Source organism: Coturnix japonica, chromosome 2 (genome assembly GCF_054131305.1).
Source record: "Coturnix japonica strain WE chromosome 2, WE-NBRP24, whole genome shotgun sequence".
NCBI classification, from domain to species: domain Eukaryota; kingdom Metazoa; phylum Chordata; class Aves; order Galliformes; family Phasianidae; genus Coturnix; species Coturnix japonica.
The window spans coordinates 89,914,647-89,930,950 of NC_140664.1; the positions used below are offsets into that span (position 1 = coordinate 89,914,647).

At 54.7% G+C, this 16,304-nt stretch overlaps 2 protein-coding genes across 3 annotated transcripts; both read right to left on the reverse strand.

Annotated features, from left to right (window-relative positions):
• Positions 1-507: 507 nt before the first annotated feature.
• On the reverse strand, positions 508-6,483 carry LOC146762047 (SUN domain-containing protein 3-like). 2 transcript variants are annotated; one of them, XM_085538033.1, is made up of 8 exons: positions 4,474-6,483; positions 4,260-4,320; positions 3,738-3,894; positions 3,383-3,467; positions 2,792-2,904; positions 1,871-2,041; positions 1,434-1,526; positions 508-733 (listed from the first exon to the last, which is right to left on the reverse strand). In XM_085538033.1, exons 2-8 carry the CDS (start codon positions 4,268-4,270, stop codon positions 590-592), a joined length of 774 nt encoding a protein of 257 aa, XP_085394159.1. In that variant the 5' UTR covers positions 4,271-4,320; positions 4,474-6,483; the 3' UTR covers positions 508-589. The 2 variants fall into 2 exon arrangements, with proteins under 2 accessions (XP_085394159.1, XP_085394158.1); XM_085538032.1 differs by having other exon boundaries at positions 4,260-6,483.
• Positions 6,484-8,941: 2,458 nt separating this feature from the next.
• LOC146762048 (SUN domain-containing protein 2-like) lies at positions 8,942-12,983 on the reverse strand. Its single transcript, XM_085538034.1, has 7 exons — positions 12,908-12,983; positions 12,694-12,754; positions 12,172-12,328; positions 11,817-11,901; positions 11,226-11,338; positions 9,868-10,475; positions 8,942-9,167 (listed from the first exon to the last, which is right to left on the reverse strand). The coding sequence occupies exons 2-6, from the start codon at positions 12,702-12,704 to the stop codon at positions 10,095-10,097; spliced, it is 747 nt and encodes a 248-aa protein (XP_085394160.1). The 5' UTR covers positions 12,705-12,754; positions 12,908-12,983; the 3' UTR covers positions 8,942-9,167; positions 9,868-10,094.
• Between the last annotated feature and the right edge of the window lie 3,321 nt (positions 12,984-16,304).

Genomic DNA, 16,304 nt, shown 5'->3' on the forward strand with positions numbered 1-16,304 from the left:
CACTGTGGACTTGGACTAGTTGTAAGTAGCTTGCCCATTCTTCCAAATACCATAAGCTTTCCTGTTGTCCCGGACTTCCAGTCAAAATTCTCCGTTCAGCCTGACCGGCCTCCTTGCCCGTTGGCGCATCTTCCGTGACTTGGTGACGGTCAGCTCCTGTCCCTCTAAAAAAACTTCCTAGAAGTATTCCCAGCCTTCCTGGGCTCCCATGCCCTCCACAACTGCCTCCCCGGGGACCCTCTCAACCACAATCTGAAGGAGGACAAGCTCTGCCCTCTGGTAGCCCAAGGGGGTACCAGTTCTGCTGACTCCCACCCGTGGTCCAACAAGGATCAAAAAAAACAGCACGTGGGGATCACTCTGCCAACTCCCACCCAGTCGCTTGCTTGCTCTTCCTACCCAGAAGGAGAGCAAGAGAAAAGGGGATGAAAAAGCACGTGGGTCGAGATAAAGACTGGGAGATCTCTTAACAGTTACTCCGACGGACAAAACAGATTCAACATGGGAGATGTTTAATTAATTTATTTTGAGATAGGCCAGATAGATTTCCCCAAGCCAAATAAATTTCCCCAAGCCAAATAAATTTCCCCTAGCTAAGTATTATTCCCCTGGGGTCGTTGTCACGGGCTGGATCGCCGTGGACCTTGAACTGATACAGACAGGTGTACTCCGGGTGGCCCCAGTTGCTCAGCACTTGCAGCCTCATGTAACGGATGGACCTAGATGGCCCGTACTGCAATGAGAAAAAGAAATGAAATGCATTTTCCTCTCTTCTCTTTGATCACTGACAATGCGGGAGCAACATAGTCGCGCAACATCTTACTTCAGGCTGCGCTCCTAGTTCTTTGGCACACTGATGTGCTCCCGTAGCACAATCAAGACATTTCTTGCCCTGCTCCACCTCTTTGGCCACACGAGTTTTAAGGAAAGAAACAGCTACCAAAAGCTGCAGCAAATACCCAGGCAAGTTCTTTGCACGTGCTTTGAGTGTGTGTGCATGCACAAAAAACCGAGGGATGTGACACTCATTAGCTTCTCTAACAAGTCACCCAGGCAGAATGGCCTCCCTTACGCTGCCTGTTACCGGCAACAGCAAGACCCTTGGAAAGCCACACATCCCCAGTGTGAAAGTAGCACACTAACAGTATCGCATACATCGAGAGGTGCCTACTTCTGTGCAATCGCAAGCCACTTGGTCACGGTGGTTTCTGCTGCAAGTGCAGCTGAAGCTTAGCTGTGCTAAAAGCTGTAGTAGCTCGCAAGCTTAAAAACGACACAGAAGCAAAAACAGCACGGCACTCTGGGCATACGCAGGTAGGGAGTGGCAGCAGAAGAAATGCCAGAAGGCCCTCATACACCTCTGGCTTGGAAGCTTCTGCCCAGCCAACCTGGTTCTCCTCTCCCACGCTTCACATCCCTCTTAGACAACGTACCTTCAGTAGGAAGGTCTGACTGGGAGCCTGGCCTGGAACAAAGGTGAACTCTCCCATGAAAATTCCTTCCTTGTCATCTTCTGCCTTCAGGCCCTACAGGAAGACAGGGGTGGAGAAAACAGAACAATGGGATGCGCTGCCGGACAACGATCACAGAGCCCCGCAGGGACTGGAAGCAGAGGTGGTCTGGGACCATCCACTGTGCCGTTTCCCTTTCCCTCCGCCTCTCAAACTACCAACTTGCCCCAGGAGGGGGAAACCTTCTTTGCTGCGCCATGCTGGACAGAAAAGGAACGCTGTGGAAATGGAGCAACTCTGAGGAACTTCTTTCTCCCCCAAGGCAGGGAAGGACTGCATGCCGCAGCGCTCTTGGAGCTGCTACCACCGTCCACCTCAAATGCTAAGCAGAACCCCCACAGCCCAGGGGTATCACTTACATAGACAGCAAAGTCCTTGGGAGCACTGGAGATGCTGTCTGCACGGTACGCCGCTGCTGGAATTCCGTGGATCAAAGTAACTATTGTGGGAAAGGCGGCCCTGGACAACTTGATCACAACGTGCCCTTGGCTTCCTGGGAAGGGCCAGCAGTTTCCTGGATGATTGTCAGGCTAGAAAAAGAAAAAGGAACAGTGTTCACGTGTGAAAGAGAGTCCTGGCTGGAATTCCTGCTCCAGCATCAGAGGCTCTGGAGTTGTATTGGCCCATCAGCTCTGCTCCGAAGCGCATTCGTAAGTGCACGACAGTGAGCTGGGTGCACAACTCGCAGAAGCTCTCAGGCTCCTTCTTTTGCGGAGCCACTTGCCAAAAACAAGGAGGGGCTGCAGTGGTTGAGGGGCACCTGCCAGGACGAAGAAGGGCTGGCCTGCACGAGCCTTTCCTGCAAGGGGAAGCAATCGCTCCCCCTCATCAATTCCCACCTCTTTACACCAGCACCAGCCGGGGCTCCGATTTGTTAGGTAGCTTGGGAGCAGTGATACGATACGCTGGCAAACACAACATGGGGCCCTCCTGCAGCGCACGCCCTCTGTGCCCACCTGGGTCCACTGAGAGCCCCAGCGATCTCGCACCACAAATCTCCCGTGGCACCTTACGGGTTCCCCTTCAATGCCAGCCTGACAGTTCCACAATGGCTGGGAAGACAAGCAAGCCAGCCTGGCAGAAGCTTGCACAAGGAGGACTGGGGGCAGTCTGGCAGAAGAAATTCTTAGCAGGGATACACAAGAGGGGACTAGGGCCTTGCAAGAAGACCATAGGTAAGGCAAGCTGAGACGTGAGGACAAGTGTAAGGACAATCCTCTGCAGGGCTTTTGGTCTCCTCCACCCTGTACCGTTCTTCCCCCGTTTCTCAGTGTTCTTACCTCAAGAATAATCTCAGGGGCCCTCATATAAGGTGTCACCAGCAACGACTGCCAAAAGACTTTCCCACTTCCAGTCCAGGAGGGAGAAGTCTTGGAATGAACGATAGCAGCGCCTGCAAATCAAAACACGGGCCCCATTGTCAAGCAAGGCCAGGAGGAATCAAGGCCTGCTGACCTTGCTTTGCACATAAACAGCTGCACAGAGATGCCGGCCGCCCTTGCACTGTCCTCTTGAAAAAGCTTCTAAGCAGCCATACATCCCCAACAGTGATAGTTCCCTCCTCCTCTCTTGCCATTTCCCTCTGCAGCACAACGCAGGGACTCACTCAACTACCCTAAAGGGCAGCATAAACTGACAGCCAGCTGAGCAATCGCGTGAGAAACAACACCAAGTCGGAGTAGTGCTTTCCAGACGTGCTCCAGCCCACTGAAGACCCTCTCTGAAAGCACACTCTCAGGGCACAAAGCTGCCGTTCACTTTGAGAACCCCCCCTCCCCCTCCGCTGCCCAAATGCCCATCCTGTCAAAGCAGACAAGAAGTGCGTTGGAATCAAATTCTGTGGTCTGGTGGTTTCTAAAGTGTAATGGCACCTGAAGTCTTGCTGGCGTAATTCGGCATCCGGAATGGGCTTTCTTCCAGCTTCTCCAGTACTTGATTGATGATGTCTTGAACAGCCTGGGAAGGAAGACAAAGGAGAGCGCTGGTCAGAAGGATTAAGAAGGGGGAAAAGAGTTGCCTCCCAGGTTCCCTGCAAAGCCAGCCAAAGCAAACTTGGCTGCAAGTTGCCTGGGAACCTCCAGAACTCTACTATGAACATCTGGCACGGGAATGGAGAGAGGCTGCTCACTCCAGTGCTCCGGACACGGATGTGGCAGGAAAGGAAAGGCTTTTTCCTGTCGGGAAGCCCCATGACAGACAGGCAGCACTGGCAGACAGTCCTCTTACCTCGCCGGTGAAGCCTGGGAGCTCAGTTCTCTGGAAGACCTTGTGGAGAGCACGCACAGTAATGTCCCTTGCTCCCCACTGCATGAAATGAAGCTGCCGCTGGATCTTCTTCCGCTCTTCTTCCCGGCTCAGCATTTCCAGATTACCAACCGCCGGCCTGGAGACAGAAGGTAAGGGAGAGAAGTGGACACGGCTCTCCTCTCACAAGCTGTGAGGTGACTGTGAGGCAGCAAACGAGCCTCACTGCGCGTGACAACGGGGTAGCCAAGATTCAGTATAGGCTTGACTACGCTGGTTGGCAAGCTCCACGAGATCCCAACCAAGAAGGTGCTTCCTGGGTAACTCTGGGGGATCGTGGAGCTGTAGCGCTTTGAAGGAAAAGCTGGGAGTGGAGAATGGGAAATGGGAGAAGCACGGGCACTGTGCCATGAAAGTGTGACTCGGGTAAGACGTGGTCACGGACAAGGGGCAGAGCTCCTCTCAAGAACGCTCTAGCCAAAGGGAGACTGTTTTGTTTTTTACCTTGGAGTCATTCCTGCCGCCGTCCTGACCCCTTCAACAGCGTTTCCAACGCAGTAAACGCCTGTCAGGAATTCCACAAAGCTCTCAATACATTGCCGGCACAAAGACTTGGCGTTCTGCCTTGGGCTGCCCACTCCCCTGTCCCTGGGCAGAACAAACCACTGGGGGCTTCCTAAAGAAGCATCCTCTAGTCAAGAGCTCTACAGAGACTCACCGAAGGGCACCACAACCACGGTGAAGAGCACCAGGGAAACTGTTTTCCAAACCAAAGGTTGCCTACAAAGGATGAGAAGGACGGTGATGAACCGCGACGCAGGCAGTATCTGCGCAGCTCTGAAGACAACAACGGAGCAGCAGATTTTTCCTTAAAACTCGTGAAGGAACCATATCCTTACCAGTCCCCACGCTCGCCTTCACCTCGTTGCTCCATTTCAGTGAAGCACAGGATTGCAAAGGAGTGAAAATCGCAGCTCGCTAAGGAGTGAGCCAAACCCTCTCCAACAGCTCGCTAAGGAGTGAGCCAAACCCTCTCCAACAGCTACGCTGTCAGGTCCGAGAGTGGCTAAGGCGTGGGGACAAACTGCCTCTGTGCTGAGGGCCCTTTGTGACTTCACAGTGGTCAGTGATGTCACCACAGAGGAGGCGGCGCCATGTTCTGAGGGACAGCCCAGCCTGACAGGGAACGAACAGATTCTGCACCTCCTGCCTGCAGGGGAAAGATCCTACATGGTCAGAACACCTCCTGCCAGCAGCCTGCTTGGTAGGATCCTGCTGAAGGGGGACAGGCTGGGAGCTACAAGCCGCTTTTTTCGGTTCCTACTTTTGATGCTCTGTACATCAGACGTCTCACTCCAGGTACCCAGACGTTTCCAGTGCTTTCCTGTATCTGTCTTCCTACTGTCAGCCAGCGCTTCAAGCAGACGTGAAGGACTGCAAATGGCAGTTCCTGCAGAAATCACCAACAGGCAGAAACAGCACGCAGTTCTTCCTGCTCGTGGGAATTTCCACGCACTTCAATAAATATATGTTGCTGCCCTCTACAAGATGTCAAGTCGTGCCACTGCAAATTTAAAAGTAGCCCACAGGGGAATAGCACGGGGATCACAGAATCATGGCTTGGGTTGGAAGGGACCTATAGGGTCCTCAGGCTCCAAACCCCCTGCTGCATGCACGGCTACCAACCCCCGTGTCTAACACTAGACCAGGTAGTCCAGGGCCCCATCCAGCCTGGCCTTGATCACCTCCGGGGATGGGGCATCCACAACATCTCTGGGCAGCCTCCTCCAGCACCTCACCGCTTTCTCTGAAAAGAACTATCCCTCCCTGCTATCCAGCCCAAATCTTCCCTCTCTCTACTTAAAACCATTTTCCCATTACCAGCCTGGACATGTTACCAACTGGACACAGAACCATCTGTCTCCACCCTCTCTCTGTGGCCTTTCAACTGAGGAGATCTTGGCCAACAATTCCTTAAACAGCCTGAAGTTTGCTCTTCCGAACTTCAGGGTCCTGACCTCGCTCTTTGCCAGGCCCACATTCCTCCAGACCACAGACTCAACCAAGGCTTGGTCAACAGCAGCAGCAACAAGATCATCACTTTTCAAGCGCAGCGGCATTTCCAACTCCTCTTTTCCCACACTGCGTGCATTGGTACAAAGGCACTTCAGCTGGGCTTCCTGTCTCACTGCTGTTCTGGAGGATCTAGTATCCCCTACAGCAACAGCATCCCTCAGTCCTTTTCCATCTCTTTGGACTCCACCCTCTTCATCCACCAAGTTGCATATGTACCCTCCAACTACCTGCTCAGCCCCAGAGCAGGTCCCCTTCCCCCTTCACAATTCATTTATCGACGCCAGTTCCTGCACTGGGATCCCTTTACCAACGGAGACAGCTGAGTTTCCAGCTGCAGCCATCATGCCAGGTGCTGAGCAAATTGCCCCAGCGTCTTGCCTCCCTTCTCTGGCACCATCGGACTCAGGCAGGCACTCGCTGCAGCCACACGCTTCGACTGCCCCTTCTTCAGGCAGAGTCTCTGAATCCCCACTCTCCTTCTTTCTTTGTTTCTCCCCGGGCCTTTCTGCCTGCTGGACACCCCGCTGAGGCACGCTGTCCGGCACGCAGCCGACAGGCCCACTAACTAGCGGGCACATTCCAGGCCCCGCGCCAACTGCCGTGCCGTTCCACTTCCCGGCCCGGCCTACTGCCGCCCCGCGCCCCGGACGCTCGCCCTGCTCGCAGCGCCCCGTCGGATCGGCGCTGCCAGGCGGAGGACAACGGCTCCCTGACTGGGCGAACCCCTCCAGGCGAGGCGAGGCGAGGCGAGGCGATTCCCTGCTGCGCTGCGGAGCGCGGCTGCTCCGTGCCGAGCGCCTCCCCCAAAAGAAGCGCAGGCTGGGACAGACGGCTCGGAACGGAGCTCGGAACGACCGTCCAGGCCGCAGCCCCGCTAAAGCAGGTTCCCTGTGGTGGGCTGCCCCGGAAATCGTCCGGGCAGAGTCGCGTTAACTGTTGTTCAGGCCTTGAATCCCACAGAAGGGGACTCTGCACCCTCTCCGGGCAGCCCGCTCCACTTCTCTGATACGTTCGCACTCAAGAAACGTTGCCTCCTGTTCGCAGGGCATTTCCAGCGTTCCTGTGCGTGCCCGTTGGCCCTTCATTCTGTTACTGGGCAGCTGCGAAAAGAGCCTGGCCCCAGCCACTCGACTGCTGCCTGTTGGATATTCATGAGCACTGAGGAGATCCCCTCTCAGCCTTCCAGGCCCAACTGGCCCAGCTCTCTCAGCCTTTCCTCAGAAGGGAGATGCCCTTCCACGCCCCTCCTCATCCTTGTGGCCCTCCACTGTGCCCTCTCTGGAAGTTCCCTGCCTTTGTTGAGCCCAGGAGCCCAGAATGGGACACGGTACTCCAGATGCGGCCTCACCAGGGCTAGAGGAGATGAGGAGAGTCACCTCCCTCAAACTGCTGGCCATGCTCTTTTTCATGCAGCCCAGGATGCCACTGGCCTTCTTGTCAGCACGGGCACACTGCTGGCTCATGGCCAACCTGTAACCCACCGGGACCCCAAGGTCCTCTCAAAGGCAGAGTAGAGTGACACAATCACCTCCCTGTGCCTGCTGGCCACCTCTCCTCTGATGGAGCCCCCGATACCATTTGCTTTCCACGCTGCAAGAGCACGCAGCTGGCTCGTATTCAGTTTCTACCAGGATCCCCAGGTCCTTCTCTGCACGGCTACTCTTCCCAAGGGTTGCTCCTTCCAGTCTGCATATATCCCTAGGATTCCACCGGCCCAAGTGCAAAACCTTGCACATGACTGTGCTGAACCTCATTAGATTCACCCGGGCCCACCTTTCAAGTCAGTTGAGGTCCCTCTGAATGGCACCCCTTCCTTCCATTGTTTCAACCACACTGCTCAGCTTAGTGTCCTCAGCAAACTTGCTGAGGATGCACTCAGTTCCATCATAGATGTCATTGATAATGATATTAAAGAGCACCGGCCCCAGGACAGACCACTGGGGGATGCACCTTCTCATAGAATGAAATCGGGTTTGTCAGACAGGATCTACCATTCGTAATCCCATGCTGACTGGGCCTCATCCCCCAGCTTACCGTTAACTGATCTGCGACACCTCCCGAGATCGTCCATTCCATGACCTTCCCTGGTACCAAGGTGAGACCATAGGTCTTGTAGCTACCGGGATCATCTTTTCAGCTCTTTTTAGAGACATGTGTCACGTTTGCCAGTCTCCACTCCACTGGGAGGACATCCCCAGTTAGCCCAGACAGCTGAAGGATGGTGGAGAGCAGCTTGGCAACCACATCCGCCAACTCACTCCCCACTGTAGGGTGCAGTCCATCTGGGCCCATGGACTTCTGAACATCCAGTTTTCAGAACAGGCCCCAAACCATCTCGTTGTGGATTATGCAAGGCCTATTCTGTCTCCCCTCCCTGTCTACCAGGGAAGACCGAAGCAAAGAAGGCATTAAGTTCCTCAACCTTATCCTGATCCTTGTCACCGTGTTGCCCTCAGCATCATCCAATGCGGGATGGAGATTCTCATAGCACTCCTCCTGCCGTTGATGTATTTTTGGAAATATTTACTGTTGTCCTTCCCCTAAGTGGCCAAGTTCAGTTCTAGCTGGGCTTTTGCTTTTCTAATTTTCTCCCTGCACAGCTTCACTGTGGACTTGGACTAGTTGTAAGTAGCTTGCCCATTCTTCCAAATACCATAAGCTTTCCTGTTGTCCCGGACTTCCAGTCAAAATTCTCCGTTCAGCCTGACCGGCCTCCTTGCCCGTTGGCGCATCTTCCGTGACTTGGTGACGGTCAGCTCCTGTCCCTCTAAAAAAACTTCCTAGAAGTATTCCCAGCCTTCCTGGGCTCCCATGCCCTCCACAACTGCCTCCCCGGGGACCCTCTCAACCACAATCTGAAGGAGGACAAGCTCTGCCCTCTGGTAGCCCAAGGGGGTACCAGTTCTGCTGACTCCCACCCGTGGTCCAACAAGGATCAAAAAAAACAGCACGTGGGGATCACTCTGCCAACTCCCACCCAGTCGCTTGCTTGCTCTTCCTACCCAGAAGGAGAGCAAGAGAAAAGGGGATGAAAAAGCACGTGGGTCGAGATAAAGACTGGGAGATCTCTTAACAGTTACTCCGACGGACAAAACAGATTCAACATGGGAGATGTTTAATTAATTTATTTTGAGATAGGCCAGATAGATTTCCCCAAGCCAAATAAATTTCCCCAAGCCAAATAAATTTCCCCTAGCTAAGTATTATTCCCCTGGGGTCGTTGTCACGGGCTGGATCGCCGTGGACCTTGAACTGATACAGACAGGTGTACTCCGGGTGGCCCCAGTTGCTCAGCACTTGCAGCCTCATGTAACGGATGGACCTAGATGGCCCGTACTGCAATGAGAAAAAGAAATGAAATGCATTTTCCTCTCTTCTCTTTGATCACTGACAATGCGGGAGCAACATAGTCGCGCAACATCTTACTTCAGGCTGCGCTCCTAGTTCTTTGGCACACTGATGTGCTCCCGTAGCACAATCAAGACATTTCTTGCCCTGCTCCACCTCTTTGGCCACACGAGTTTTAAGGAAAGAAACAGCTACCAAAAGCTGCAGCAAATACCCAGGCAAGTTCTTTGCACGTGCTTTGAGTGTGTGTGCATGCACAAAAAACCGAGGGATGTGACACTCATTAGCTTCTCTAACAAGTCACCCAGGCAGAATGGCCTCCCTTACGCTGCCTGTTACCGGCAACAGCAAGACCCTTGGAAAGCCACACATCCCCAGTGTGAAAGTAGCACACTAACAGTATCGCATACATCGAGAGGTGCCTACTTCTGTGCAATCGCAAGCCACTTGGTCACGGTGGTTTCTGCTGCAAGTGCAGCTGAAGCTTAGCTGTGCTAAAAGCTGTAGTAGCTCGCAAGCTTAAAAACGACACAGAAGCAAAAACAGCACGGCACTCTGGGCATACGCAGGTAGGGAGTGGCAGCAGAAGAAATGCCAGAAGGCCCTCATACACCTCTGGCTTGGAAGCTTCTGCCCAGCCAACCTGGTTCTCCTCTCCCACGCTTCACATCCCTCTTAGACAACGTACCTTCAGTAGGAAGGTCTGACTGGGAGCCTGGCCTGGAACAAAGGTGAACTCTCCCATGAAAATTCCTTCCTTGTCATCTTCTGCCTTCAGGCCCTACAGGAAGACAGGGGTGGAGAAAACAGAACAATGGGATGCGCTGCCGGACAACGATCACAGAGCCCCGCAGGGACTGGAAGCAGAGGTGGTCTGGGACCATCCACTGTGCCGTTTCCCTTTCCCTCCGCCTCTCAAACTACCAACTTGCCCCAGGAGGGGGAAACCTTCTTTGCTGCGCCATGCTGGACAGAAAAGGAACGCTGTGGAAATGGAGCAACTCTGAGGAACTTCTTTCTCCCCCAAGGCAGGGAAGGACTGCATGCCGCAGCGCTCTTGGAGCTGCTACCACCGTCCACCTCAAATGCTAAGCAGAACCCCCACAGCCCAGGGGTATCACTTACATAGACAGCAAAGTCCTTGGGAGCACTGGAGATGCCGTCTGCACGGTACGCCGCTGCTGGAATTCCGTGGATCAAAGTAACTATTGTGGGAAAGGCGGCCCTGGACAACTTGATCACAACGTGCCCTTGGCTTCCTGGGAAGGGCCAGCAGTTTCCTGGATGATTGTCAGGCTAGAAAAAGAAAAAGGAACAGTGTTCACGTGTGAAAGAGAGTCCTGGCTGGAATTCCTGCTCCAGCATCAGAGGCTCTGGAGTTGTATTGGCCCATCAGCTCTGCTCCGAAGCGCATTCGTAAGTGCACGACAGTGAGCTGGGTGCACAACTCGCAGAAGCTCTCAGGCTCCTTCTTTTGCGGAGCCACTTGCCAAAAACAAGGAGGGGCTGCAGTGGTTGAGGGGCACCTGCCAGGACGAAGAAGGGCTGGCCTGCACGAGCCTTTCCTGCAAGGGGAAGCAATCGCTCCCCCTCATCAATTCCCACCTCTTTACACCAGCACCAGCCGGGGCTCCGATTTGTTAGGTAGCTTGGGAGCAGTGATACGATACGCTGGCAAACACAACATGGGGCCCTCCTGCAGCGCACGCCCTCTGTGCCCACCTGGGTCCACTGAGAGCCCCAGCGATCTCGCACCACAAATCTCCCGTGGCACCTTACGGGTTCCCCTTCAATGCCAGCCTGACAGTTCCACAATGGCTGGGAAGACAAGCAAGCCAGCCTGGCAGAAGCTTGCACAAGGAGGACTGGGGGCAGTCTGGCAGAAGAAATTCTTAGCAGGGATACACAAGAGGGGACTAGGGCCTTGCAAGAAGACCATAGGTAAGGCAAGCTGAGACGTGAGGACAAGTGTAAGGACAATCCTCTGCAGGGCTTTTGGTCTCCTCCACCCTGTACCGTTCTTCCCCCGTTTCTCAGTGTTCTTACCTCAAGAATAATCTCAGGGGCCCTCATATAAGGTGTCACCAGCAACGACTGCCAAAAGACTTTCCCACTTCCAGTCCAGGAGGGAGAAGTCTTGGAATGAACGATAGCAGCGCCTGCAAATCAAAACACGGGCCCCATTGTCAAGCAAGGCCAGGAGGAATCAAGGCCTGCTGACCTTGCTTTGCACATAAACAGCTGCACAGAGATGCCGGCCGCCCTTGCACTGTCCTCTTGAAAAAGCTTCTAAGCAGCCATACATCCCCAACAGTGATAGTTCCCTCCTCCTCTCTTGCCATTTCCCTCTGCAGCACAACGCAGGGACTCACTCAACTACCCTAAAGGGCAGCATAAACTGACAGCCAGCTGAGCAATCGCGTGAGAAACAACACCAAGTCGGAGTAGTGCTTTCCAGACGTGCTCCAGCCCACTGAAGACCCTCTCTGAAAGCACACTCTCAGGGCACAAAGCTGCCGTTCACTTTGAGAACCCCCCCTCCCCCTCCGCTGCCCAAATGCCCATCCTGTCAAAGCAGACAAGAAGTGCGTTGGAATCAAATTCTGTGGTCTGGTGGTTTCTAAAGTGTAATGGCACCTGAAGTCTTGCTGGCGTAATTCGGCATCCGGAATGGGCTTTCTTCCAGCTTCTCCAGTACTTGATTGATGATGTCTTGAACAGCCTGGGAAGGAAGACAAAGGAGAGCGCTGGTCAGAAGGATTAAGAAGGGGGAAAAGAGTTGCCTCCCAGGTTCCCTGCAAAGCCAGCCAAAGCAAACTTGGCTGCAAGTTGCCTGGGAACCTCCAGAACTCTACTATGAACATCTGGCACGGGAATGGAGAGAGGCTGCTCACTCCAGTGCTCCGGACACGGATGTGGCAGGAAAGGAAAGGCTTTTTCCTGTCGGGAAGCCCCATGACAGACAGGCAGCACTGGCAGACAGTCCTCTTACCTCGCCGGTGAAGCCTGGGAGCTCAGTTCTCTGGAAGACCTTGTGGAGAGCACGCACAGTAATGTCCCTTGCTCCCCACTGCATGAAATGAAGCTGCCGCTGGATCTTCTTCCGCTCTTCTTCCCGGCTCAGCATTTCCAGATTACCAACCGCCGGCCTGGAGACAGAAGGTAAGGGAGAGAAGTGGACACGGCTCTCCTCTCACAAGCTGTGAGGTGACTGTGAGGCAGCAAACGAGCCTCACTGCGCGTGACAACGGGGTAGCCAAGATTCAGTATAGGCTTGACTACGCTGGTTGGCAAGCTCCACGAGATCCCAACCAAGAAGGTGCTTCCTGGGTAACTCTGGGGGATCGTGGAGCTGTAGCGCTTTGAAGGAAAAGCTGGGAGTGGAGAATGGGAAATGGGAGAAGCACGGGCACTGTGCCATGAAAGTGTGACTCGGGTAAGACGTGGTCACGGACAAGGGGCAGAGCTCCTCTCAAGAACGCTCTAGCCAAAGGGAGACTGTTTTGTTTTTTACCTTGGAGTCATTCCTGCCGCCGTCCTGACCCCTTCAACAGCGTTTCCAACGCAGTAAACGCCTGTCAGGAATTCCACAAAGCTCTCAATACATTGCCGGCACAAAGACTTGGCGTTCTGCCTTGGGCTGCCCACTCCCCTGTCCCTGGGCAGAACAAACCACTGGGGGCTTCCTAAAGAAGCATCCTCTAGTCAAGAGCTCTACAGAGACTCACCGAAGGGCACCACAACCACGGTGAAGAGCACCAGGGAAACTGTTTTCCAAACCAAAGGTTGCCTACAAAGGATGAGAAGGACGGTGATGAACCGCGACGCAGGCAGTATCTGCGCAGCTCTGAAGACAACAACGGAGCAGCAGATTTTTCCTTAAAACTCGTGAAGGAACCATATCCTTACCAGTCCCCACGCTCGCCTTCACCTCGTTGCTCCATTTCAGTGAAGCACAGGATTGCAAAGGAGTGAAAATCGCAGCTCGCTAAGGAGTGAGCCAAACCCTCTCCAACAGCTCGCTAAGGAGTGAGCCAAACCCTCTCCAACAGCTACGCTGTCAGGTCCGAGAGTGGCTAAGGCGTGGGGACAAACTGCCTCTGTGCTGAGGGCCCTTTGTGACTTCACAGTGGTCAGTGATGTCACCACAGAGGAGGCGGCGCCATGTTCTGAGGGACAGCCCAGCCTGACAGGGAACGAACAGATTCTGCACCTCCTGCCTGCAGGGGAAAGATCCTACATGGTCAGAACACCTCCTGCCAGCAGCCTGCTTGGTAGGATCCTGCTGAAGGGGGACAGGCTGGGAGCTACAAGCCGCTTTTTTCGGTTCCTACTTTTGATGCTCTGTACATCAGACGTCTCACTCCAGGTACCCAGACGTTTCCAGTGCTTTCCTGTATCTGTCTTCCTACTGTCAGCCAGCGCTTCAAGCAGACGTGAAGGACTGCAAATGGCAGTTCCTGCAGAAATCACCAACAGGCAGAAACAGCACGCAGTTCTTCCTGCTCGTGGGAATTTCCATGCACTTCAATAAATATATGTTGCTGCCCTCTACAAGATGTCAAGTCGTGCCACTGCAAATTTAAAAGTAGCCCACAGGGGAATAGCACGGGGATCACAGAATCATGGCTTGGGTTGGAAGGGACCTATAGGGTCCTCAGGCTCCAAACCCCCTGCTGCATGCACGGCTACCAACCCCCGTGTCTAACACTAGACCAGGTAGTCCAGGGCCCCATCCAGCCTGGCCTTGATCACCTCCGGGGATGGGGCATCCACAACATCTCTGGGCAGCCTCCTCCAGCACCTCACCGCTTTCTCTGAAAAGAACTATCCCTCCCTGCTATCCAGCCCAAATCTTCCCTCTCTCTACTTAAAACCATTTTCCCATTACCAGCCTGGACATGTTACCAACTGGACACAGAACCATCTGTCTCCACCCTCTCTCTGTGGCCTTTCAACCGAGGAGATCTTGGCCAACAATTCCTTAAACAGCCTGAAGTTTGCTCTTCCGAACTTCAGGGTCCTGACCTCGCTCTTTGCCAGGCCCACATTCCTCCAGACCACAGACTCAACCAAGGCTTGGTCAACAGCAGTAGCAACAAGATCATCACTTTTCAAGCGCAGCGGCATTTCCAACTCCTCTTTTCCCACACTGCGTGCATTGGTACAAAGGCACTTCAGCTGGGCTTCCTGTCTCACTGCTGTTCTGGAGGATCTAGTATCCCCTACAGCAACAGCATCCCTCAGTCCTTTTCCATCTCTTTGGACTCCACCCTCTTCATCCACCAAGTTGCATATGTACCCTCCAACTACCTGCTCAGCCCCAGAGCAGGTCCCCTTCCCCCTTCACAATTCATTTATCGACGCCAGTTCCTGCACTGGGATCCCTTTACCAACGGAGACAGCTGAGTTTCCAGCTGCAGCCATCATGCCAGGTGCTGAGCAAATTGCCCCAGCGTCTTGCCTCCCTTCTCTGGCACCATCGGACTCAGGCAGGCACTCGCTGCAGCCACACGCTTCGACTGCCCCTTCTTCAGGCAGAGTCTCTGAATCCCCACTCTCCTTCTTTCTTTGTTTCTCCCCGGGCCTTTCTGCCTGCTGGACACCCCGCTGAGGCACGCTGTCCGGCACGCAGCTGACAGGCCCACTAACTAGCGGGCACATTCCAGGCCCCGCGCCAACTGCCGTGCCGTTCCACTTCCCGGCCCGGCCTACTGCCGCCCCGCGCCCCGGACGCTCGCCCTGCTCGCTGCGCTCCGCAGCGGCTGCCCCGTCGGATCGGCGCTGCCAGGCGGAGGACAACGGCTCCCTGACTGGGCGAACCCCTCCAGGCGAGGCGAGGCGAGGCGAGGCGATTCCCTGCTGCGCTGCGGAGCGCGGCTGCTCCGTGCCGAGCGCCTCCCCCAAAAGAAGCGCAGGCTGGGACAGACGGCTCGGAACGGAGCTCGGAACGACCGTCCAGGCCGCAGCCCCGCTAAAGCAGGTTCCCTGTGGTGGGCTGCCCCGGAAATCGTCCGGGCAGAGTCGCGTTAACTGTTGTTCAGGCCTTGAATCCCACAGAAGGGGACTCTGCACCCTCTCCGGGCAGCCCGCTCCACTTCTCTGATACGTTCGCACTCAAGAAACGTTGCCTCCTGTTCGCAGGGCATTTCCAGCGTTCCTGTGCGTGCCCGTTGGCCCTTCATTCTGTTACTGGGCAGCTGCGAAAAGAGCCTGGCCCCAGCCACTCGACTGCTGCCTGTTGGATATTCATGAGCACTGAGGAGATCCCCTCTCAGCCTTCCAGGCCCAACTGGCCCAGCTCTCTCAGCCTTTCCTCAGAAGGGAGATGCCCTTCCACGCCCCTCCTCATCCTTGTGGCCCTCCACTGTGCCCTCTCTGGAAGTTCCCTGCCTTTGTTGAGCCCAGGAGCCCAGAATGGGACACGGTACTCCAGATGCGGCCTCACCAGGGCTAGAGGAGATGAGGAGAGTCACCTCCCTCAAACTGCTGGCCATGCTCTTTTTCATGCAGCCCAGGATGCCACTGGCCTTCTTGTCAGCACGGGCACACTGCTGGCTCATGGCCAACCTGTAACCCACCGGGACCCCAAGGTCCTCTCAAAGGCAGAGTAGAGTGACACAATCACCTCCCTGTGCCTGCTGGCCACCTCTCCTCTGATGGAGCCCCCGATACCATTTGCTTTCCACGCTGCAAGAGCACGCAGCTGGCTCGTATTCAGTTTCTACCAGGATCCCCAGGTCCTTCTCTGCACGGCTACTCTTCCCAAGGGTTGCTCCTTCCAGTCTGCATATATCCCTAGGATTCCACCGGCCCAAGTGCAAAACCTTGCACATGACTGTGCTGAACCTCATTAGATTCACCCGGGCCCACCTTTCAAGTCAGTTGAGGTCCCTCTGAATGGCACCCCTTCCTTCCATTGTTTCAACCACACTGCTCAGCTTAGTGTCCTCAGCAAACTTGCTGAGGATGCACTCAGTTCCATCATAGATGTCATTGATAATGATATTAAAGAGCACCGGCCCCAGGACAGACCACTGGGGGATGCACCTTCTCATAGAATGAAATCGGGTTTGTCAGACAGGATCTACCATTCGTAATCCCATGCTGACTGGGCCTCATCCC